General features: G+C 42.3%; 1 protein-coding gene across 4 annotated transcripts in view; it reads right to left on the bottom strand.

Moving 5' to 3' along the window:
* KIAA0319L (KIAA0319 like) overlaps positions 1–25669 on the bottom strand; it is a 90906-nt gene that overhangs the window by 14265 nt on the left and 50972 nt on the right. For all 4 annotated transcript variants that reach the window (XM_061597773.1, XM_061597772.1, XM_061597774.1 and 1 more), the window contains 12 exons: positions 23314–23415; positions 21888–21985; positions 21311–21398; positions 16245–16337; positions 14299–14431; positions 10422–10650; positions 8765–8888; positions 5874–6006; positions 5054–5202; positions 2717–2868; positions 1654–1792; positions 181–340 (listed from right to left, as the gene is read on the bottom strand). In XM_061597773.1, the coding sequence (XP_061453757.1) occupies positions 181–340; positions 1654–1792; positions 2717–2868; positions 5054–5202; positions 5874–6006; positions 8765–8888; positions 10422–10650; positions 14299–14431; positions 16245–16337; positions 21311–21398; positions 21888–21985; positions 23314–23415 (1600 nt within the window). The remainder of the gene's footprint in view (positions 1–180; positions 341–1653; positions 1793–2716; positions 2869–5053; positions 5203–5873; positions 6007–8764; positions 8889–10421; positions 10651–14298; positions 14432–16244; positions 16338–21310; positions 21399–21887; positions 21986–23313; positions 23416–25669) is intronic.

Here is a 25669-nt window from a genome sequence, read left to right as displayed (position 1 = left end):
AAAATATGTCAGCCTTTTAAAAATCAACCTTGGTAATGTATCCTTGTCCAGCGCACAAGTTGAAAAGGAGCTTTCCCACCTCTGTTTTTAAAATAAGCAAATTGCAGCTGGTGCTTTCTGGCGTGCAACTAAGTTGTCTTAGGAATTGGACAGGTAAAGATCCCCTCCATGATCTCTTACCTCTCCTCTGTGTAAGGCTGAATCTTTTGAACGATGATGTCTGAATCCAAGACACCCAGCAAAACACCTATCTGACGGATGAACATGCCCTTCTGCCGTTCTGTCAACTGGCTGACATTCACATCTAGTATAATCTCCACAAGGTTGTTTTTCCTTGGATCTGAAAAGAATTCATTCAGTACCATCTCAATCATGCACTTCAGCCAATTTGGAATTTTAGCTTGCCCTATCTCCAGGACTTGGGACGGGCTGGAATTGTAAATATCTGAACAGAAATCTGAGAAAATGAACATGCTGTGTGAATCCTCGCATCCCCTGCTTGGCATGGAAGCCAGCCCAAGTAGACAGGTTGCGCAGCGCATCCAAGAAAGATTCATTCTTTGGAAAAACTCCAAGGAAAGAGCATCACTTCTAGCAGCTGGACTATTTTGGAACTGCATACTGAACTAACTCTTGCACCTTCCCCCAATTCTTTCTTCCATTCCCTGGTACTTTCCAGATTCTTTTAAAACTCTTTCCCTCCAAATCTCACCTCAAAAATGTCTTCCTTAATACCCACCCTTGGCTAGTAAAAAAAAAAAGGAAAAAAAAGAATGCCACTGATGCTACTCCCATTTTATCAGTTAGGCAGTCATAAATCTTTTCCTGGGCATCGCAACAATTATTACTGCATCTAATTCCAAATGGGCTTCCAGCTTATACAAATATGCCCAAGTATCAACAGATGTACAAAAAAGAGCTATATATGAGACCATGGAGGAATCTGGCATTGCTTAAACAAAACACTGCATGTCTAATAACAGGATTTGCTTCTGAATAAACATGTACAGGATCAATCATGCTTGTCATGCAATTAGAGTGATATAGGGCCTTAGTCTTAAAAGCTGGTGCAATGCACTGGCTAAGAGTTTGAGCTGGGAAGTAGAGATGGACGACACTTGTCAATTTCGGCTTCTATTAGCTTCTCATTTTCCCAATTTTAAGTTCAATTTGCCACTTTTCCTCATCAGTTTGCATTATATAAAAATGTGTCAGCATTTGAGTATGCATTCCTCCTAATACACACACTTTCCAAGCAACTTCCCCTCATGTATGCGTTTTTATACTTTTTTTGGTTGGGGAACTGCATTGCAAAATTTGGAGAATTGCAAATTTTGAAGAATAGCTATGTTTTTGTTTGCACACTGTTTTAGGAAATGCAAGTTAGGTATGGCTACATTATAACCAAATTTCTCTCCCCATCCCTGCTGGGAAGTCCTCAGTTCAAATCTCACCTCACCTATAAAGTCACTATGATGCCTTTAGGTAATCCTCCCTCCTCTATCTCATCTGCAACAGGTAGCAATAATGATCTACACATTGCAAGGATTGCTAATATACTTTCTGTGAAATGCTCTGAAATTAAATGCTCATTATTATTTTTTTTAGTGATAGTTTTTTCCAGATCATCAGATCCATGTGTCTATAACTCACCAGGCTTTACTTCTATTGTGGCTCTGTCTGTATCACTCTCCCCTTTGGCATCAGTCACTTTCAGATGGAATGAGTATGTCCCCTCCACCAGGTTGGAGAGGAAAAGCACTGCATGGTGGTCCGAATTATTTAACACCTCCTGTGTATTTAACAAAAATATACAAAAGCAATGCACCTTTCAGCCCTGTGAACTACAAGGGAACATATCAGAGGTTCAGGAGGTCTAGGGGAGGGGTGGGGGACCTGTGGCCCTGCAGATGCTGGATTACACCCCTGATCATCCCTGCCCCTTAGCCATGCTGGCTGGAACAGCACCTGGAGGGTCACAGGTTGCCCACCCCTGGTCTATTGTGACTTCCATACAGCCAAAGCTCTAGAGCTGCAGTTCCCTGAAGCATTTCACACACACACACATTGTAACAGGCAGCAGAGTCTTCTAGGCAGAGAAGAGTTAGAAGCAGGCTAGGCTATTTCCCAAGATTTCTAGCTAGCAATTTAAGAGTTGGGGATCTTTGAGAAGTTCTCCCTTTCTGGGTACCCTTTTGTAACCAGTGCCCTGAAGGAACCACTAACCTTCAGGGCACTGAGACTATCATAACTCTCAGCAGCTTAACTTTAAGAACAAGCAGCAAAATTCAGAATTTTGAAGAAGGAAAAAGTGAAGACAGGCTATTCTAGTCATCAGACGCATTTGCGGGTATAGTAGAAAAAAACCAAGGACATTTCAAAGAGTCATGAGGAAGAGCTTTAAAAATTAAGTCAAAATTGGGTGTATTTCAGAGGCACAGTCCCCATTGCACAAAGAGAGAACCAAGACTTTTTTGCGTTTGCTGTAACAAACTGTTTCCCCTGTGGCATTTAGCTCCAAGAGTTCCTCTGTGTAACTGGTTTTAAAAATATTTTTGCAGGCCCTGGAGAAGAAGAACAATTCAATAAAATGGACTGTCTCTCTCTTTCTCGGCTTACTCATGTAGCATTTTCCAAGCTTCACTGAAGTTTGATGAGGCATTTGCACCCACGTAAGCACTGCAGAATGCATAGTAGCATTATTCACATTACTCACCCCAGCCGCAGGGCTGATGTCATCCCGGGTCCACAGGAATGCGACAATTCCCTTGTCATCTGTGGATCTGGAGCCATCAAGCTCTGCCGTGTTGGTAGGAAGGGTGATGACGACATTCCCAGCAATCTTTGCTGTGGGCGGCTTATTTATCTCTGGACACAAAAGGAGGGCAGAGGATCAGAATGCAAAGGAGTTTCAAGCAAAGTGTAATTCATTCATTACTAAGAAAACTTAGACTACAGTAGGGCCCACTCATAAGGCGGGTTACGTTCCAGACCCCCGCCTAAAAGCAAAACCCACCAAAAAGCGGAACTCCTTCAATAAAGAACGTAAGAACATAAGAAGAGCCTGCTGGATCAGGCCAGTGGCCCATCTAGTCCAGCATCCTGTTCTCACAGTGGCCAACCAGGTGCCTGGGGGAAGCCCGCAAGCAGGACCCAAGTGCAAGAACACTCTCCCCTCCTGAGGCTTCTGGCAACTGGTTTTCAGAAGCATGCTGCCTCTGACTAGGGTGGCAGAGCACAGCCATCATGGCTAGTAGCCATTGATAGCCCTGTCCTCCATGAATTTGTCTAATCTTCTTTTAAAGCCATCCAAGCTGTTGGCCATTACTGCGTCTTGTGGGAGCAAATTCCATAGTTTAACTATGCGCTGAGTAAAGAAGTACTTCCTTTTGCTTGTCCTGAATCTTCCAACATTCAGCTTCTTTAAAATGGTGCCCGACGCCCAAAAAACACCGTAAAAGTGGAAAAAGAGCCGTATGAGTGGGGCCTTGCTCTAATTTTAGCCACTGTATTAGTGGAACTCTGAAAAGCGGGCTGCTGAAAAGAGGGGCCCTACTGTAATTCTACTTCATTTCCACTACAAGCTCCTGTTGCCCTACATCCCAGGCCCCTTGAGCCTCAGGAGCAGCTTTTCTGTGGGCACGGCAGGCTGCAATGGGGAGGAGGGGGTGGGAAACCCCCAGTTTGCAAGCATTCTTGTGCTTAGCCCATTCCAGCAAGCAGGAAAAAAACACTGTGGAGAAAGTGGACAGGAGTCATTTTTCTCCCTCCTCGTAACACTAGAACCTGGGATCATCCTATGAAGTTGGAAGGTGGGAGATCAGGACAGACAAAAGAAGGACTTCTTCACACAGGACATAGTTAAAAGATGGAATTTACTATCAACAAGATTCAGTGGCTGCTGACTTCGGTGGCTCTGAAGGGGAATTAGACAAATTCATGGAGAATGAGCCTATCAATGGTTACTAGTGATGACTGTTGTATGCCAACTCCAGGATCAGGGGCCGCATGCCTCTCTATTGCGTTTGCTTCCCATAGGCACAGAGTTGACCACTGCGTGAACAGGATGTTGGCCTAAATGGGCCTTTGGTCTGTTCCAGCAGGGCCCTTCTTACATTCGTCTGTCTGTCCACCTTCACCTGTGTAGCAGGTAGGCTCAAGCTCAACACATGGTTCAGTGATTCAGGCTTCTGGAAGCGTAAGTGCATATAGGCATGACAGAACCACAACAGTACTTCAGGCTGGAGATTCATACCATATCATAGAGTTGTCATCAGAATAACCACAATAAAAACTAGAAGAGATATTTACACTGAAAATTTCTGCAGGAGCAGAGAAATAATGACGAGCAATTATAATCAACCTCCCGATGCCTGCAGGTAGAGCTCTTTCATTTCTGTATGACTTCTTTTTAAAAGCCTGATTTTGCAAGCAAACAACAGAAGTATTTTAACAGGCAATAGTTTTAGGATTTCATTCTCTCACAAAAAGCTCCAGAAAAAATGCATAGATCTGGTGGTTTGGAAACACAGAGGGGCATGGTTTGGGCAGTGATAGAATCCAAGGCTGAAGGTGAAAACTAAGAATAACACTCTCCATATTATTAATTTATCAAGTTTCCTCTAAGCAGTTCTGGGGCTAAACAGGGGCTGTCTCACAACAACCCCACAACAGCTCTGTGGGTAGGTTAGGCTAGCCCAGGTTTCCACAACATGGTGTCCTCTAGTAGCTTTGGACTATAACCCATCACTCAAGTCCACACAGCCATGCTGGTTGGGGAAGATAGGAGCCGTAGTCCAAAACATCTGGAGGACACCAGGTTGGGGAAGGTTGAGATGTAGCTATTGACCAACCACTTCCTAGTGTACTTTCTGGCCAAGAAGGAATTTGAGTCCGCCTCTCCTCAGTTCTAGTCCATCACTGCTCATCACCATACACTACATTGTCTCCTGTTTCATCACCGAGGGATTGCACTGAACGGAAGATCTTCCTTATGTGGGGGCTTTCTTAGCTGAGGGCTACCAAAAGGCTTTTGCATCTTCCAGCAACTTACCTTCCTTGACAATGACGTTAACTGAGCTCCAGCTCTGCAAGTTCCGCTCATCTTTGACAGTCAGTGTGAATTCGTATGTCCCGACCTCAAGCCCAGTGACTGTGGCTATGCTGCTGTTGGCATTCTCCAGTTTCACACCATCTGGGCCCCTGGCCAAACCCCCCAAAGAATAAACATGTACATGACAAACTCTTGTGTAAGAAAAGAAACATAAGAGGGGTATTCTTTGAACACTCAGCAGAGATGCTAGGCTTCCAGATGCCTGATGCCAACCACGGGCAGCTCAAGTTACGTGGTGCTGTAGGCAAAACATTATTTTACTCTTACCAGGATAGTGTTTCTTCTTCAAGGGTTTTCTGGAATGCAGCCGCACCTATCTGTTCCATGTAAGCAAATGGAATGAAGAGACTTTTGCCCCATTCACTTGTATGGAATGTAGGGAAAACGGGGTGCAATCAGGAAAACGGGAGGGGGGGCACAATTTGCCCCACATTATTTATTAATTTTATTATTAATATTATTTATTTCATTTCATTTATGAAATCACTTCCCATGAGGCATCCCGAAGTTATTTACAATATAATAAAAACATATATAAATTGCACATCTGAGTTAGGAGCCCCTGGGATTCTGGCATCCCAGGGAGACAAATTTACTGCCTGTTGGGTTCGGCTGGCCCTGGATAATACTGAACATGCATTGCTTTTTTAAGATTCGGCATGTAACATGCATCCTGTGCATGTAAGGGTACGGCAGCAGCATTGTTTTGCTTTATCATGTGCAAGGGCATGTGTATGAGAGAGAAAAGAGACAAACGTACCGTGTTTTTTCCCAAAGGAAGGAGGTGATCTTCTGATCATCTGAGCTCTTGCTGCCATCCAGAGTGGTGCTGTCCACAGGGAGTGTCAGTTCTTTGTCTGGACCAGCATCTGCCTTGGGAGGCTTATTGTTTTCTGAGCAAAAGGTCACAAAGTGAAAGAGAAAGGAAGACACTCTTGAACCAAAGTGGATGCTTACATGGAGGACCACAAACAATGGTATATATAAAGCAGCCTTAAAGCAGGTCAGATAATTGGTCCGTCTAGCCCAGTGTTCTGCTGTCTGGAAACTTCTCCAGAATCCCAGGCAGGGGTCTTCCACAGCTCTGCTACCCGAGAGTCTTTAACCACCGAGGTTGGGAACTGGGAATCTTCTACAAGCAAACATGTCTCAATCTGTGAGCTACGGACTCTTCATAAACACTCAGTAAAATGCAACTCAGGATGTTTCCACACTAGCTATTTACTGTGGAACTGTCATGCTTTGTTCACGCACTTTCTATGAGGCACACTACATAATCGTTGTCCTGTGTTTTCCCTGTATTTTTTTCTGACTACAAAATATCTGACTTTCCCTCCCCCTTTTGCACAAATAATGTAAGAGTACTACCATCTCTGCAGACATAGATTTCCTTAGTGAAACTCTTCCATCTTTTTTAAGAGGCGTGGTTTTGACACGAGCAGTGACATATCAGGTTGGGAAACCTATTGCCATGCATCCGCACTTTGCCACATCTTCACTGTTAGCTTTCTGGTCAGCACCATTTTATCAGCATGTTTGGTTTTTAATCTGCACTAAAACAACCTTCCATTTTTTAAATTATTAAAATACACAGTAAGGAAAAAGCATTGTAGTGGAAGATTAATGTTAAAATATGCTGGCTTTGTGGCTTTAGCATAGTCTCCCATTCCCCACAAATCTTTTAATTAGCACTAAAATAATTTGTAGCCTTAAAAAAAGTTAATTATACAACAGAGCCTAAATTAGAAAAAAAACCTCTAGGAAAAAAGTGACTAAAGGCTGCATGCTCAAGTAAATGGTCCTTTCTCCATCCATGTGGCTTTGTCACATGCAATAGGCTAGGATGTAACTTAGGGAGATGTACACCCCATGAAGCATGTACTTATAGGTTACAATGGAACAGCATGGATAAAGTAGCACTAGCAGCCACTATGGATGGGGAAGAAATTCAATTCAGTCTGCATTTAAAGCCGAATTTATCAAATTCCCACTTTCCAAAACAATAAAATGAAATGGAAATGGACTGCCTTCCAGTCAATCCCGACTTATGGCTACCCTATGAATAGGGTTTTCATGGTAAGCGGTATTCAGAGGGGGTTTCCCATTGCCTCCCTCTGAGGCTAGTCCTCTCCAGCTGGCTAGGGCCCACTCAGCTTGCCACAGCTGCACAAGCTAGCCCCTTCCTTGTCCGCAACTGCCAGCTGGGGGGCAACTGGGCTCCTTGGGACTATGCAGCTTGCCCACGCCTGCACAGGTGGCAGGGCACGTAACCCCTGAGCCACTTACTGTGGGGGTGATCCTTAGCTGGCCCTTGACGCCCAGGAGACACGAGCGGGGATTTGAACTCACAGACTCTGGACTCCCAACCAGGCTCTCCTCCCCACTGTGCTGTACCAGCTGTCTCCAAAACAGTAAGAAAACTTAAAACACAGGCACCTTTGAAATTCGCACTTATCTGAATTTTGCAATGTAGTTCTCCAACCAAGCAATATTTACAAAAAATGCAAATATTAGGGCAATGTGTGTACAAAATAAATATATTGGTGAAAAAATGAACAAAAATGCATTGTATTAGGATAATTTGCTTGCAAAAATGTGTACATTAGTCAAAACTGCATACAAAAATTTTCATGAGGATTTTTTTAAAAAAATTGCAGATTGCTGCAGAAATGTGGCGAGCCAAATTTATTATTAGAAAAATGAGAAACTGAGAGAACTGAAATTCATAGACCATTCCACCCCAGCAGCCACTAGCCTGGAAATATCTTAACACTTATCATACGCGGAAGGGCTGATGCAGACGTAATAGCACAACCCATGGTTAAGCAAGTGAGAGTGTGTCACAGAATGATATGTTCTTTCCCAGATTCAAACAATATTTAAGAACCCTGATTAAGTAGGATAGTTGGTTAAGATGGGTGGGGCAGATCCATGATCTCTCAACTGTGGTTAAGAGATGGGGTCTAGTATATCTCCACCAGCTGCAAAATTGCAGAGCCTTCCAATTCTGGATCAGTCTGACATTGGGTTTCTGTCTCTTCAAAAATGGAAGCTCACAGGACTCAGAGAAACCAGGCTGACATTTCCATGAAACCACACAAAACCCCCATGGGTCCCAGCACAAATCCAGAGAACTGCAAGCTTTCTGCTGTCCAGCAGCGCTATTCATTTTTCTCTTTTTTCCTGAACAGCAATTATCTTTGCTGTACAGCAAGCTGTGTTTAAGATTGAGGGGAGTGGGTGGCATTGCTATTTGGGGAAAATAGGCTTTAAAAAAAAATCAAGGGAATGATCCAAAGTGAAGTACTTCGGAGTCCCATTGGTTTCAATTGTTGAAATCAATGGTACTCAGAATTATCTTCCTTTGAGTGGATCGTGGCCTGGCTAAGAAAAACAGGCTGGCTTGTTTTCAGAGAGTCTCAATACAGGGTGTTGGACATGATTTACTATTGACATAAAATCTTTGGCCATCAGGTACTTATGTAGGTTCAAGTGAAACTCAGCTGCTCTTCACCCCAACCCCACATAGCCTCTTTATTCCCCTTGTCCCTGGTCCACAAGATATCAACCCCAAATTAGGATTTCTGGGACTAAACTCAAATCAAATGGAGTAGTTTTATATGCACACAAAAACATCTCCTTAAAACATACCAGGTTGCACAATCACTGTGACCTCAGCTGTGGACTGGTGGCCAGCAGAATCTGTCACCGTCAGCTGGTAGGTGTAATCACCTTCACGCATTGCGGAGAGCTGCAGAGTTGAAGTCCTCACTCCCTTTGAAACAACAAATCCCAAGAATTTAAGTCTCCGTTTGCAAAGAGGGAAAAGAAAAGGAGACTTAAGTGGTGCACAGTTCCTTGCAATGTTATAGAATGTCTATTAAAGGTTTTGGATTGATATCCTGGGTCAAGGTGGATGCTCATTTTATCCAAATTTTATTCAAAGAGAACAAAAAACTTCAAATCCTGCCTGTGTTTCATCAATGCAAAGGCAGCATGCATGGTGTGCATGTTTATGTGCATACAAACATGCTGTGGAAAAAGGTGGAAGAAGAAGGGGCGGGGAGAAGGCAAGTATCAAACAAGTACTAAGAGAAAAAGTTTATTCGAACAGAATGAAAATCATAAAGGGCTGCAGTTTCAGCTTTAAATCTTCTTCAAGGACAATTCAAAGGCTGAAGAGTCGTTTTTAAGAAAGCTGAATGTGGTCAGGCACATATGCGTGCAACACACACACACTTTTTCATCCAATGTCACTTTTGGTCAAACACACCTGGCATGTTTTAACTACAGTACAAAAACCAGAGAAAATGGATGAAGGTACAAACCACACAAACTGCTTTCCCCTCTCAAAAGATGAATGTTTCTATTCAGCCTTTGAACTTCCATGGTATTCCTTCTCTAGCCTGCCATCTTTCCAAAGGGAGACTCATTGATTGCACTTACTCCACAGGTCCCTGAGGAGCAGCCATGTAAGTCTATTTCAGCAAAGATGACAAAGTACCCTCTGGCACCTTGAATGTATGGCTGCGTACATACCATACATATCAAGCACATGACTTCCCCCACGAAATCCTGAGAACTGTAGTTTAAGGGTGCTGAAATTGTAGCTCTGTGGAGGAGGGAGGGGGTAAACTACAGTTCTCAGGGTTCTTTGGGAGAAGTTATGTGCTTCAAATGTATGATGCATATGTAGTCAAGCTAATTCATTGCAGTGTGAGCTTTTATTGCAGCTTATCGGCACTGGATGAAGTAAGGCCTTGCTTGAAGAAAACACATACTGCAAGACACTGTTTGGTCTTTAAGGTGCCAGAGGATTCTCTGTGTTTTTTCACTTCCCAGGACTGTTATAAAAGCAAAAGATGGAACAATGGAAAGCGCTAACGGTAGACTAAAAACATTTTTAAAAATTGAAAAACAATTTTCCAAGCTAAAGCATTCTTGGGAGAATAGATGGGCATAGCAGGTAGAAATAGGTTAGCAGAAGAATATGGGAAATCCACAGATCTTAATAAATGATGCGAAGAAAGAGCATGTGCCCCAAGTGTATACAGTGCATTAAGCTTGGCTACAAAATAAGCCACCAGGCGTGACGGTAGGCAGATACCCTTACGAAGTTATTAGGTGTGCAATATTTGAGCACATCTTTGTATTCTAAAAATGTTAATTAAATAAGGAACGCAATGCTGTTGGGTCACAGATGTTTACAGAGGTTGAATACACTTGTTTATGTGAACTTAAGTATAATAGGAAATGTTTATTGAAATCAGTTGACTCCTCTCAAGAAGACTGGGCCCGAAAATCTTACCTGCATCTCTACCACTTTCCCTTTGCTGTTGGGACTGAGAGACCATTCATAGCTGACAATGCCACGGTCGTCTGTGCTCTGGTTCCCATAGAGGGTGATGGAGTTTTGGGGCAGAGTGATCACTTGGTTAGGGCCTGCATTTGCCACAGGTGGATAATCCACTGCTTTGTTTACAGTTAGGCTGGCGGTGGTGGAGTTGCTGGCACCATCCGAGTCCACCACAGTGAGGCTAAAGAGGGAGGGAAAAATACAGAATTTAAAGATCAGGACATAAAGGGAAGAGCTCACTGGCAGAGAATGTGCCCGAAGTCTGGAAAGCAGTTATTCTTCCATAGGAAAAGGGAAGAAAAGTCATGGATAAAGTTGAATATGCATGGAAATGTACTGGGGAGAACAAAGATGGATACCTAGAAAAGCTAGGACACATAAAAATGTGATGCTATTTTGAAAAATGTGCAATATGCAAATAAAATTGTATTCAAACACATATATATTTATTACAAGGACATAATTATGACAATGACAGGAACAGTCAGACTCAGTCTATTCACACATGCAAATGGTTTTATTGTATATATTTGTAATATTTCTGTATTTAATTTGCTATATACCACTTAAGACATATTTTATATATTAAGTGGTATAAAAATGGTCTTAAATAATAAATACATTCAGAGCTGTTTCAAAAAAATTTAAAAAGTCTATTAAAATAGATGTATCTTACTGTCTCATTCTTGCTGTGTTGAGAATTCATTTGCTAATAGTCTAAACCTAATGTTGAGCATTGGTCTTATACATAGAAGAATACATATACTTTTTTAAACGTTTGTGCATATTCTATTTTCTGCAGAGCCCTTTTTCACATTTTTGGATACCTGATTTTAATTTCCCCTCCTGTATATTCAACAAATTCACAAGCTGCTTTGCAAACATGGAGAAATTCTTCTGGCAAAATTACACATGTATGGGCATCATATGATTTCTCTACACTGGATGATTGGTGCCTGAATTTGTGAACTGATTCCACTGAAATGCAGGTGAACTGAAAAGTCTATCTGTGGTGATATACCTGAAACAACCCATTCATGCATGCCAGGGATCAAGTGATGAGCATACATGCGTTAACCATCTCTCTTAGGAATTAGCAAAAGAGTACGAAGACTGTGTCAGACCAATGAGATACTGACTTCAGTGTTCTGTCTGCCTGCTGTGCTCATACATATGCCTATGGCAGGTTTACAAAACACAAAACAACCTTATCTATCCCCTGTTACTCCTGAAGTCTGGCAGCTGGAAGTATTCTGCCACTGAAAAGTTGTGTCATTCTTCTGATGCTCATATTCAGTAGCTTCTAAAGGACTTGTCTATGAATGAACTGACTGAATTCTTTTTTGAAAACCATTTATGTTAGTGGCCATCATCACAACAACCTGCGGCAATTAATTCCATGGGACAAGTTGCTTGCTCTGAACTTCCTCTTGTTTGCTTCTAATGTACTGTACGAGTAAAGAATTAAGTGTTTTTGGGGAAAACACTGTTAATTAGCCAACTGCATGGCAAACATTTACACAGAGTCCATCTGAAGTCATTTATTTCCATTTATAGATTTTTATTTGATTTCTATCCTGCCCTTCCTCCCGAAGGAGCCCAGAGTAGCAGACACATCAATGATAAAACATTTTTTTTAAAAAATCTAAAAACAGCTGAAACATTGTAAAAAAAAACACCAGATTTTTTTTGGGGGGGGAGGAGGCTGGAGCCACCCAGCAAGTTATCAGGCAGTGAGAAGACATGGAATTGAAGCAGCGGTAGTAACTTGAAAGCCCCTCACCAGGAAGCTTCTTTTACAAGGAAGGGCCATATGATTTCACCCATATGAAATTTCACCTATATGAAACCTGCAAGCTGCAGCAACAATATAAAATGAGGCTGCTGATAAATTTGTAAGACCTGCTTGCAATTAAAAACAGTTTATTTTAAAGCTGGTATTCACTGTTGAAGCAAAAATATCTGTTTTAAAAGTCTCTCAAAGCGAATTAACAAAACCCTCTCACAAACAACGGAAAATCCTTATTAAGCAGTTTAAAAAGATAACTTGGCAACTGAGATAATCAAACACATATGTAGACTTCACAAATACAACGATAGGAATCTTTACAGCCAGGATATGGATCATTTGCTGTACAGCAGACACTCACTACTTATACTCCCTCTGAGAAAAGGACTGTAATAGGAATCGTGCAAGTAGGGTTGTTGAAGAATTCCATCAGAAATGGAAATTGACACAATTTGCATATTCACTGGAGGTCAGAAACAGAAATCACGCAAGCAAATACAATTGATATTCACTATTTTTTGTCTACAAATATTATATAAATAATTATTTTCTGCATTGTTTTTGATGTTTCCCTTCCATTGAAATTAATTATATAATTAATTACATTCATTTCAGCCATAGCTGATAGCAAGATGAACAATTTTGCTTTTAGCAGAAGCTGAACTGTAGTGGGACAGAAACAGTGTTGATTGTGATGAACCTCAGATACTGCCGCCTTTCATCCCTATGTGCTAATGGTTTAATGATTTAAAATCATTGGTAAAGCAACTGAGGAAACAAGTCTTTAGAGCAGGAGAGAATCCTGTTTACACATAACACTAAACCAAACTATGGCTTAGTGAGAACAAGCAAGTGTACAGGCAGCCAGAAAGAAAATAGCAGTTACTTTGCCCCTCCCCCGCCACAAACTTCTTGCTGCATTACCTGGAGCTAAGACACGGTTTGGCTTGGTGTTATGTGCGAACCTGAGTTCATGGTTTGTCCCACTTCCAACAAATTACAAGCTTTAATCCAAAGTTTATTTTTGGTTTACCACTTGCGATTTGTTTTGGAAAGACGAACCACAAATCCGTACTCATACATAAAGCTATGCCAAACCACGGCTTGGCTCTAATTAACATGGCAGCAGAGGAACCAAGGAGGAACAAAGCAGCCTCAATTTTTCTCTCTGGGTATCCACAGGATTAGCATTATAAGCAAATGATGCCCACATGAAGCATTTTACTGATTTTCCAAGCTGGGATGTGCAGTTTAGCCATGGATGTTGGACATAAACCGAGAAAGACGTTGCTAGGATTTAGCACTGACACCTCTGGCAGTAATATAATTTCCTTTTTCAGCCTTTTGAATATTTCAACTATAAAGTGAGTGGCAGATGCACTCAAAGTAACCCTCATTATGTAAAGCTGATAAAGGTTATGCTAAACCCAAAGAAAATTGAATTATTACAGGACAGCTCTTCTCTAGCCACCTTGAACCTTTTACAAAAGAAACTCATCTAAATTGATATCATCACCAAATTTGTTCATTTTCAGTTGGACCTTAGAATAATCAATTTATTCCTGAACCTTTTATCCCCATCTAATAATCACAGTGAGATGTTTACAGTGCAGTTTAATAGGTATATGCATCAAATCCTATTTTTCAAATGATGTAGCCTGGAAAAAAATGGCTTAGAGAGGAGGGCAACATGAATGTTAATCTATGGTACATCTATTCCTTCCACTATTTTTTTCCAGCTCACATCAGCAGTCTATTCACATAAAACAGTTTAATGTGGGAGATTACAACTATATGAATATAGTAACAGTGCCTATGGTCAGGGGAGCGACAAGAAGTGGCTAACAGGTAGCAAAGAGTTGCTGTCACCTGACACATTTTTTTGCTTATTTTCTTTGTCCCATGTGAGCAGATAACATAAGGGGTGAATTGGCTCTTTAACATTTCATGGGATAATTTCACTAATTGGACTGGGTAATCTAGATTATGTTTAGATTTAGAAAATCCAAATCGGGGTATGATCCTTGGTTGTTGTCTTACCTGAATGTGTAATTTCCTGGTACTAGATTGGTCAGCTTCAGAATAGGTGTGTCTGCAGATACCTTCTCCTCCCGTAGAGGCCCCTTCAGTTCTTCCCAGTGGTAGCTGACTATTTTATCATCGTCAGTACTTTCTGGTTCAATGAAAACAGACAAAGCCACATTCCTAATACGTTCAGGAGGAATCCAAATCTATTTACAAAAGACATTCCTACAGATGTAGCAACTTTCACGAGCAACAAAAGTTAATTTTATTTTTAAACTGTGAAGTGTGTGGGCAGTGATAAAAGAAACAGTATTTTAAAATATGAATTACAGTCCCCAGAAATGTGATTGCTGAATTAAAATGGGAATGGCCAACAGCACAATGGTAGGATCAATGCCTCACATATATGCAAGTCCCAAGTTCAAACCGTTGCCACTTCAACTAAAAGTATCTCAGGACCCATCTGCACTACACAGTTAAAGCGGTATCATACCACTTTAAACAGTCATGGCCCCATACAAAGAGTCCTGGGAACCATAGTTTGTTAAGGGTGCTAAGAGTTGCTAGGAAATCCCTATTCCCCTCACAGAGCTACAATTCCCAGAGGAATTGGGAAGAAGGACTGATTGTTAAAGAGTTTTAATTCTGGGTGAGGGGAAACCTCCAAGTTTGAGGAAGTTACTGGTCTTCACTGGCAAATGGATCTCTTAAACAAGGGTAGCTCAGCTGCCCCCTGCCCCCATTTGAACCTTCCTTCCTGAGAAGGTAGGGCTGAGAACTTTGAGGACATTCAGATGGGGGTTGTGAAAGTTTCGGTGAGCATTCCTTTGAACGTCTAACAGTTATGGGTTTGTCTGAGGACTGCCTTTCAAAAAATTTTTTTGTGTCTTTTTGTAAAGTTGCTACTGCTGCAACCATCACACACATTCAGCTATTGGGAGCAAATGGTATGTGATGATGCACTGTTGTTCCCAGGGCCACTCTATGGGGAAAAAGATGGGCCTGGCCAAAGCCAGGTGTTCTGGCCACTTGGAGTGGCTCTTACCTTTAAATGGTAAGATTAAAACATTAAAAATAAAACAAACACAGACCTTGACCACCTTATATCTATAAATTTTCAAAGACCCACCCCACCTGAATTCTTGTGCCCATCCGCACACCCCAATCTGAACATCCCCAAAGTTCTCACCCCCACTTCCATCAGGAAGGTAGGTTTGATTACATAGGTTGCGGGGAAACAGTTGGGGCTGCACTAGATCCCTGAAAGATCATCTCACCCGTCACACACCCAACCGATCACTGCACTCTGCAAGTGCCTCCTATAGATACCATCTTATCAGGAGATCAATTCCACACATTATAGGAATTGGGCCCTTAGTGTTGTGGACCTATGCTTTGGAATTCCCTCCTGTTTCAATGTTAGGCAGGCGCCATCTCTACTGTCTTTTAGGCAACAACAGACAACCTTTCTCTTCCAATAAGACTTTTAAGTAGAGATCTTTCCCGGTCTGTATTTGTACTGGAGTTGTTTTTAGATGTTTTAATTGTTTTATCTTTGTGTGTTTGCCATCCTGGGCTCCTTTGGGAGGAAGTACGAGAGATACATTTCAATAAATAAATAATAGTTTAAGTAAGGCACTTGGCAATGAAGACCAGTAGCTGAAAATGTAAGGAAGCTTACAAATTGATCATCATATGATACATGATTTGAACTAATTCTACCGATATAAAAGCAGTGTTCCTCTAGAATCCCGTTCCTTAACAGGCAGCCTCATGCTGCCTCCTCCCATGACTTCTCTCTGAGGCTTGCAGGTATAGATTGCATGAGTTTAAGGTCTGTTTTTACGATGTTTTAAAGTGTTTTTAGTGTTTCTGTTTGCCGCCCTGGGCTCCTGCTGGGAGGAAGGGTGGGATATAAATCAAATAAATAAATAAATAAATGAGTTGTGGTAGGTACTTACGGCTGCCATCAATTACTGTTGAGGTGGTTGGTAGTGAGATCTCTAGGAATCGGGGCGACACAATGGCCACAGGTGGCTGATTCACTCGAGGCTCTGCAATGGAAACAGAACTATGACACTCACCATACAGAGTTTCTGTCCTATTCAATGACAACACAGTAGCCAAGGACCTGAGCTTGAATCAGCAAGTCCAGGGCTCAAAATCTCTCCTCAGCCATGAATTTAAGTGGCCTAAAGACAAGATGTTCTCTCCCAACCTCAGCAACCCCACTACACCCATCTGCATTATGGAATAATGCTGCTGCCCTGTCTGGCAGGGCTTGTCATAAGGATTATAAGACAACACAGCACTTTGAACACTCAGAAAGTGCTATATATATTGTAAGTATCATTACATAATAACATCTGTGGTTCAAACTTGCCTTAGAAATTGACTCCCTAGGTAGCCTTAGGCAAGTGTGCCCTCTCAGCCTCAGCTTTCCTATTTGCAATATGGGCATAATACTACTAACCGACCTTACAGGATTATTGTAAGTGTTACTGATATACTGCTTGTGAAGTCCTTTGGGTGCTCATGGGAAGAGGTACTTTCCAACGGATCAGTTGAAACTGCCTCCCTTCTGCTGCTCCAGTACAGAGCCTTGATGGACCCTGGAACATATTAAGCCCTGCTAGCAGCACCTAGTGGTCTTTTTGGGAATAACTATGTCAATAATATAATACAGTGTGCCTTTCTATCTATCACACTAAGTAATCAAAACCAGCTCTCATGCATCTGGAACGAGGGAGAACAGGGGCTTCTTGGTCAGCAGCATAGCCCTGAATCATAGCACTTCCTGTTCTAAAAGTCAATCACTGGCTATTATAGGTCACTAGACCCACTTCCCCCCTTTTCTTGGAGAACGTTGTGATATTCTGAAGACAATAGTATTAGCAATAGTATTATAACCATTGGGGGGACAGCGGCACCTGTCTCCTGATTCATCTGAGGATAATCTGCTAAATGAATGATGGGTTAGTAACAGAGGTTCCTACTGTGTTTGCAGCATCTGACTGGGACTATGCTACCATAGCCGCAGCACTGTCCATCCAAGGGAAGAGCAACCAGACTGAGTGAAGTCACCCCCTCTACAGCAGTAATTACAGAAGGGGTGGCTACCTGTGGCCCTCCAGACGTAGTTCAACTCCAGCTCCCATCAGCCCCAGCAAGGGATGATGGGAATTCTAGTTAACAATATCTGGAAGGGAATAACTTAGCCACCTTACAGTGTACACAACACAAACTTGTTTCTTGGGATGGAAGGGGAGCAATCTAGGTGCCCTCCCCACCCATACAAAAACCCCAGGTCCAAATTTTATCTGCAGTAGTAAATTTGGTTACCATAGAGAAAAACCTGGTTTTTGAGTCAATCCAGACAGCCCCTCCAACATACCAGGTAAGCGCTGATAGTGGAGACACTGATGAGCTGGGTCCTTCTTGATTGATGGACAAGTAAAAGCCTTTAAAGGACACTCCCCAAGAATCCTGGGAACCGCAGTTTACCTTTTAAAGAGCTAAAACTCGTAGCACCCTTAACAAGCTACAGTTCCCAGGATGCCTTGGAGCGGGGGGAAATGTGCTTTGAATGGGCTTAAAAGGTATAGTGTGAATGCAGCTGCAGTTACTGGTTACACATGAAGGGATTGATGAGAAAGCCAGCCGAAGAAATGGCCAGGTGACCATCAATGAGGTCCTAGATTTACTGGCAGTATTTTGCCACTACTGGCACACACACTAATTTGTAGTATCCAACTTTTTGTTTCCTACGTGGAGGATAGGACAATGTGTATCTGCAGCATAAGCCTTTCAACATGCTTTAATGGGTAGGGACGTTCGTCCAACAGACTTCATCTAAGAGATTTATATCCACATTGCTTGCTCTGTATCCCATGCTAAGGGAGCTACTTTTATAAGTAATGACAAACAAGTAATTTAATGGATAGTGGCAAGCATCATAAAAGAACATAAAGCACTGTAGAAATGCCTCCCCTATTAAATTGTGATATTTTAAATCTATAAACACACATGTTAATCTAGATTGATAGCACTTGCTATCCAGACAAACTCCATTTTAACTAGCCAATTCAGACAAGAAATCAGATGAGGAATATGTGGCCCTTTGGACACTGTTGGGCTTCTGATCTCATCAGCCCCAACCAGGTTTGATAGGATTTGTAGTCCAACATTAGGAGGGCTACAGGTTCCCATCTCTGCTTTAGAAAGGTTTTCTTTAAGATTCTGGCATGAGACCTATACCCTCAGACCACTTCCTTTGCATCATGTTATCAGCCACTCTTGTCACACCAATCAAAGTTGTTTTTTCTGATAAAGCAGCTACAACCCTCCCTTGCAAGAGTTCACCTTTCAAAAAGATGAGCCAATGGACAAAGTATACAAGGGAGTATCGAGTAAAGCTAGAGACTGACAACAGTTTTTTCAAAGAGACAGAAAACTGTATGAAACAGTCCTTGTTAGCCATGGTGTGCACAGTCAGGGATCTACATTCCCATTCACCACCCTGACAGTTATGATGGGAAGAGCCCCAATCTTCCTATCCAACTTGGAGCTAAGGAGCAGGGGGTCATCTTTGCAGTTGTGCTGAGCTTCACAGCATGCAGATGGAGAAGATTCCTGCTCTCTCTCCCCAGCTTCAAATTAGAAAGGAGGACTGGGCAAGTTGTTCTGGCAATGGAAGGCTACAATTATTATTACAGTAGGGCCCCACTCATACGGCGGGTTATGTTCCAGACCCCCACCGAAAAGCGGAACTCTGTCAATAAAATAGTGCCCAACGCCTGAAAAATGCTGTAAAAGCAGAACAAGTGCCATATAAGTGTGGCCTTACTCTAATTTTATCCGCCATATTAGCGGGCCGCCGAAAAGCAGAGCCCTACTGTATTGCATTTACATCCCACCTTTCCTCCAAGGAGCTCAAGGTAGCTTAAATGGTTCTCCCCCTCTCCACTCTATCCTCACCACAACACTGTATCATAGGTTAGGCTGACAGACAGTGACTGGCCCAAAATCACCCAGTGAGCTTCATGCCCGAGTGGGGATTTGAACCCTGATGTCCCAAGATCACTGTATCATAGGTTAGGCTGAGAGACAGTGACTAGCCCAAAATCACCCAGTGAGCTTTGTGGCTCAGTGGGGATTTGAACCCTGATCTCCCAGGATTCTAGTCAGACACTCTGCTACTTCCCACTGGCACTGAGCACCACCACTAAAATGAGCCCCATTCCCTCCACCTTTGGAAGGGAAGGTTAGGGCTGGCTGTTGGGTGCTCCAAGCTCCTTGGCTGGCAAGTGCCAAAGCAAGCCTAAGGTCCCTTCCCCAGGTCAGGGACTAAGGCTGCAATCCCATGCACACTGGGAGTAAACTCAGTTGAGCACAAGGGGGATTTACTTTTTTACTTCTGAGTAAACACACCTAGGATTGTACTGAAAGGGAGGGCCAGGCTTCTAGCAACCACAAATCTTGACATGGTTACCAAAGCCAGTCAAACATTTGTGGACTCCTGTGCACACATAACCTACTGTCTCTGTTCCCTGATTTTGCAGTTTATTAAGTGCTTCAAAAATGAGGATAAACCTGCATGGCTGGAGATAACCGTGGGGGGGGGGGAGAGAAAGAAATGGGTACATGAGGGGAAATTAATTCTGATTCTATTCTACAGCTTTAAAAATCAAATAAACAAAAATTAGCCATCCCCACCCTTGGTTACATAAGAACAGCCTGCTGGATCAGGCCAATGGCCCATGTAATCCAGCACCCTATTCTCATAGTGGCCAACCAACCATAATGCCTGTGGGAAGCCTGCAACCAGGACCTGAGTCCAACAGCATTCTCCCCTCCCGCTGTTTCCTGCAACTGGCATTCAGAAGCATACTGCTTCCAACAGTGGAAGTTGAACATATCCATATCAGTGGCCACTGATAAGGCTTATTCTCCATGAATTTGTCTAAACCTCTTTTAAAGCCACCAAAGTTGGGCAGAAGCAACCCAAGACTTTTGTGCAGGTAAAACGAAATCACAGAACACTTACAATGGTTTTTAAAACGTTTTGGAATCTTCAAAGTAGAGCTGAACAAAACTGTCTCCCATTTTATCAACACATTTGCAGGCAGCAAAATTTGGCAGCAATTTGGTGATTGGCAAATCTAGTGAAAAGGTTCAGGGTAGGACTTACTGGAGGTGGTGGCAGCAACTTCTCTTGGCTGGCAGTGGCCATTTCCCTACCCCAGAAGGCCCCTGCGTGTGTCACGATGAATAGGGATTGGCGAATCTGTGTGAATTTCAATTCATCTCAATTTCTCATTTTTCCAGTCTGAAGTTCAGTTCTCCACATTTGCTTGTGATTACTGTTTTTTTAACGAGTCCTCATGAAAATGACCAGCATGTTACTGTGAATTTCTTCTAACGTACACATATTTGTTTGCAATTTTCTCCTAATTTACAATCTTTTGTAAGGAATGTTTCCTAATACAATGCAATGGTGTATATTATTTTCACTCATATGCATTTTTATGCACACTTTACCCTTGTAAATGCATTTTGTACATGTTACCTGGCTGTAGACCTGCACTGCAAAGTTTGGAGAAGTGTAAATTCTGCAGTATGGCTGCATTTTGGTTCGCATATTGTTTGGGGAAGTGCAAATCAGGTGAGTTCACCTTTAAATGTGAACTGAGCCAACGTTCTCCCCCACCCCTAGTCATGAGGCTATGTCAAACAGGGAAGAAAAAAGCAGCTACCAAGAGGAGCACTTCTGCTGCTGCCACCCACCACAAAACAAGGCAACAAAGCAAGTAAAAGTAGAGAATGATTTCACACACCCCTTTCACAGGACTCCTCCCCCCACCCCCACAAATTCAGGCAACATTTCTCCTTGGATAACTTTCAGCCACATTAGCTAAAGAAAAACAGCTGCCTTATTTCTCAAGCTTTTGTGGAGATTACTAAAAAAACCCAAACAAATCCAAGGAACATATAATCTGCAAGTTGATAATGTAGCTGCTGAGCATACCTGGTTTAACTGTCACATTCACCATTCCTTCTCCGTGAGAGTTATCACCATCTACTATCACATTGAATACGTACAGGCCAACTGTGAGCTGGCAAAGAAAATGAATGGAGCATGTTAGAAACAGGCAAGGCAGTGACCACCTGCAAAAAAAACCTAGACCACCAACAAGATGCTGGTGCCTCACAGAAAGTAACGAACGTATACAGAGTTCTGAGAGCCATGAGGCATTGACACCATCTGCACTGATGAGGAGAAGCCCCTTACCTATTTGGATCCTAACATCTGCCGTTACCTGGGCCTAGTGCTCCTGGCCGGGGGAGGGGGAATATTTTCCTATAGCTACTGCAGGCTCAGCAAGGCAACACTAGCAACCAGACAGCTAAGAAGAAGAAATTATACATCACTGCTCCCCAAGAGCCTCCAACAGCCCTCTCCGATTTCATTCTGCCCGAGACCCCAGAGAACCACTACACATCAGAGCTGGCAATGTGGAGTTGGATGAGCTAATGTTCTGGCACCTACAGGTCTCTTAAGATCTAGACTTAAGAGAGAAGTTGCCAGAAAGCAAGAGATTCACCTTGGATAACTTGAGAATCTGCGAGTGCTGTCCTTCCATCTCTCCACTGTAGTCAGTGGGGTGTGTGATTAGCCTCCAGTCATAAGAGTAGCTAGATCCTAAATAAAACAGAACCCACCATCAAAAGAAACTGAATGAGAAGATCAAAGCAATTCAGGAGTTAAGTCTTGTCTTGAAGATTCAAACCAATGTCCCTTTAGAATACTAAGACGGAACCTGCACATACTGGAGTGAAATAAATGCAACAGAAAGGATAACTCACATAAGCTTAGATCTGAAAACAAACATGAAACCATTTCATACTGATTATGGCCAAAATATATTATGCTAAATCTTGGGAAAGCATGTCCATTCCCACCACTGCAGAGTAGGAGCGTAAAACACTTGATTATGCTATTATGTCAAATCTAAATAACTGCATCAGAATTAAAGAAGGGAGGCAACATACTGTTAAAAAAATCCCCAACGGCAGTGTAAGCCAATTATTCATTGCAGTGAAATAAGGTGCACACTTCCACTGGCATAACATGTTCATTTAACAGGCTTGACATTGTTATTGATTCCTATTGATCATTTATATTTTTTTGTTTGAAGGGAAATTCATTTTTAAATAAAATGACATTAACACCAAACACATATAACGGTATTTAAAGGACCCCTCCAGAGGACCTGTTTATTCAGCATTCATCCTGATTTGCTTGCACAAAATTAACATGGCAGTTAAGACTATGGCTGGCCTTTACTGAGCGTTTGTTCTGATTTGTTTATAAGGTGGTTTACACAATGGGCATTCATCCTCCATTAATCCTGGTTTGTTGCGAGATGCTTACACATCTTCTTGATGGTAATTTGTTCATCCCACACTTTTCAATGCATTTCTCCGTCACTTCCCTAACTGCAGGACATGCTTTTTAAAAAAAGTGGATTTGTTGCACTACAGCTACAGAGCACTTCAGTCCACTTTAACTGTGCAAAAGTAATTCAGTATGTCCTTGAATCACTCCAACAAAATGGTGACAGTCTGGAGACAGCCATAGTATTTATAGTGATATCAGTTCTATGCCTATCCAAACCGCTATCTCAGCTCAGGAAAGAACCTCCCCTTGGTCACTTGCAAATACTTGCACTCTCAGGGTATGCCAAAAGCTGTTAAATGTGAAATTCAGTGTGAGGAGGCAGCATGCACACAACCAGCTCAGAACTGGCTGGTACATCTGGAAGTTAGCCCAAACCACCTTCTTCCTTCAGTTGCCATGGTTATGTGAACAAGCTTTGATAACTAAGTAGGTCTGCATGAGAATTCCCAGCTTTATCAACTATCTTGAATTGACATTAGAAGGGTGTGCATCTCTTCCAAGTGAAGTTTACAAGGTGGCAAAACTCAGGTTTGCTATCATGTACTATGTGGCATAGCCCTGGGTCTTACCTTTAGGTGGTGGAGGCAAGACATACGCATTCAGCTCCACTTCATTTTTGGGCAATGTCACTTCAACACTGTCTCCAGCAGAAACTGCCAGTTTCTTAATAACTGTAAGAGAGAATTAAAATTAAAAGACAAGGCCAAGTTGGGAACAATTCACATACTATATTTTCCATTCATATACCCAGGTACTTGTGCAAGAAGCTTTACATGAAGGCTAGTCCTTCATTTCCTCCTTGCAACAATCATAAGGCAGAAGTAAGATGACATTCCAGCTGAAAAATGAAGGAAAAAGGATGGAAGAGTAGTAGAACACCTTCAGGAGTATATATCCATTTTAAAAAGCAGAGAGAGGCAGCAAGGAATGGCTGTAAGGAGGCGATCGGAAGCATCCACTTCCCATTTTAAACTAACCAGAGTTTCTCTTTTTGTCTGAACTGGTGCAGTTTGATCCTGGCATGTTTGAATAAAGCACAGTCCCCCTCACTCCCAGGTTTAGACACAATGAGGAACTGATTTGTTTAAAACAGGAAGCTAACGCTTCCAATCTTCTCTCACCCACACTATGCCTAAGGCTTGGTGCTGCTGTTTGTGCATGCAGCATAAAACTATGGCTTTTAGCCTGTTACATCCAAAAGGGGCCATTGTGTGAATGAGTCATATGCTTCTCAACAATCACAGGCTTCAATATTCTGGAGCATGGAATACAGAAATGCATGCTTCTGATGAGAAGCAAGCTGTGTGTAATAAACCCCCGGCGTAAGAATTGCTTGCAGGAACCATCCCACATCTCAAAACTAAACTGTACCAACAAGCCCTTAGATACAAAGCTTTAGAAATAACAAGTTACGGATGATTAAACTGTAACACCCCATATTTCAAACGCAGATGCCATCTGAGGTTGTAAACTCAAGTGAATGCAAGCCAACAGAATCACAGAAAAATTAAAATCTTTGCTGCCTTTCTAGGAGATCAAGGATGCCCTTTGTGCCCTATATTGAGGGGATATATCAGCCAGGTACAACACGGATGAGAAGAGCTGCAGCAGATATATTTCAGAAGCCAATCTAGCTTCTTTTTTTCAAACAGGGAGAGACAAGAGCCTCTGTTTATTCAACTGTAAGCTCAGCCTTTTGTAAACATACCCAGAATTTACAGTATTCTCAGCTGGAAACTGAGAAGCCTTTAAAGGTCCAAGCAGGTATGCAGATCCCATAAAACTGAATTCTCTGGTACTTGTGCCTTTGCATATGGGACGGTATCAATGAATTTGATCTTTTATGTTTCGTTCCACTTTACAAAACGCTACAGTTCTTCTTAAACAGGTCAGCCCTTCATTGCCCCCTTGCAAGAGCCATACAACAAAAGTAAGATGACATTCTAGCTTCAAAATAAAGAAAAGGGGATGGAAGACTAGAACTCATTCAGAAGTACGTATCTATTCAAAAAAACACAGAGAAGAGGAAAATGTATATGAGCACAGGCCAGTGGCTCCCAAGCTTTTTCCCCCATGGACCACTTGAAAATTGCTGATGGTCTTTGGCAGATCACAATTATTTTTCCACCTGCCTGTTATAGCAATTGTAATGCACTGTGCTAGATGCTGTTTGGTTTTCAATTGTGCTTTTATTGCTTCTTTTATTTCTTATATTGTATTTTACTATATTACATGGTATATGTACAATATCATAATTGTTAATATAATGAAATACCATGTAAGAAATAAAAGAAGCAGTAGAAATACAATTAAAAATCAGTAAGAATACAGACATGCTGCAGACCACCTGAATGAAGGTTCATGGTCCATGGGTTTGAGAACCCCTGGCATAGACCACTGCCTTAAACAGAGTCAGACCGTTGGTCTGTCTAGCTCAGAATTATCTACACCAGTGGTAGGGAACCTGTGGCCCTTCAGATGTTGTTGGACTCCAACTCTCATCAGCCCCAGCCAGCATGGCCAATGGTCAGGGATAATAGGAATACAGCAACATCTGGAGGGTCACACGTTCCCCAACACTGGTCTACACTGAATGGCAGTAGCTCTCCAGGGTTCAAAGCCTACCCGGAGATGGCAGGGACTGAACCTGGAACCCTCTGCATACAAAGCGTAAGCTCTGCCACTGAGCTGTAGTCACTTCCCTCAGAATACACTTGGACAGCAGGTATAGCATAGAGGCTAAGAGTGAAGAGCTGCAAGGTAGGAAGATCAACTCTCCAAACTCACTAGGTGGCTTTAAGCACATCGCTGTTTTCCTCACCCTCACCCACCCCCATCTGCGAGGACTAGGAGGGAAATCCTGGCCTACCTTACACGGGCTGCTCTAAAGGTCACTGAGATAAATGAATGTGAAGTTCTTTGAAC

This window comes from Rhineura floridana, chromosome 15 (genome assembly GCF_030035675.1).
Source record: "Rhineura floridana isolate rRhiFlo1 chromosome 15, rRhiFlo1.hap2, whole genome shotgun sequence".
In the NCBI taxonomy this organism is placed as follows: Eukaryota; Metazoa; Chordata; class Lepidosauria; order Squamata; family Rhineuridae; genus Rhineura; species Rhineura floridana.
Note: the sequence above shows the minus strand (reverse complement) of the source record. Positions and strands in the feature narration are given on the sequence as shown.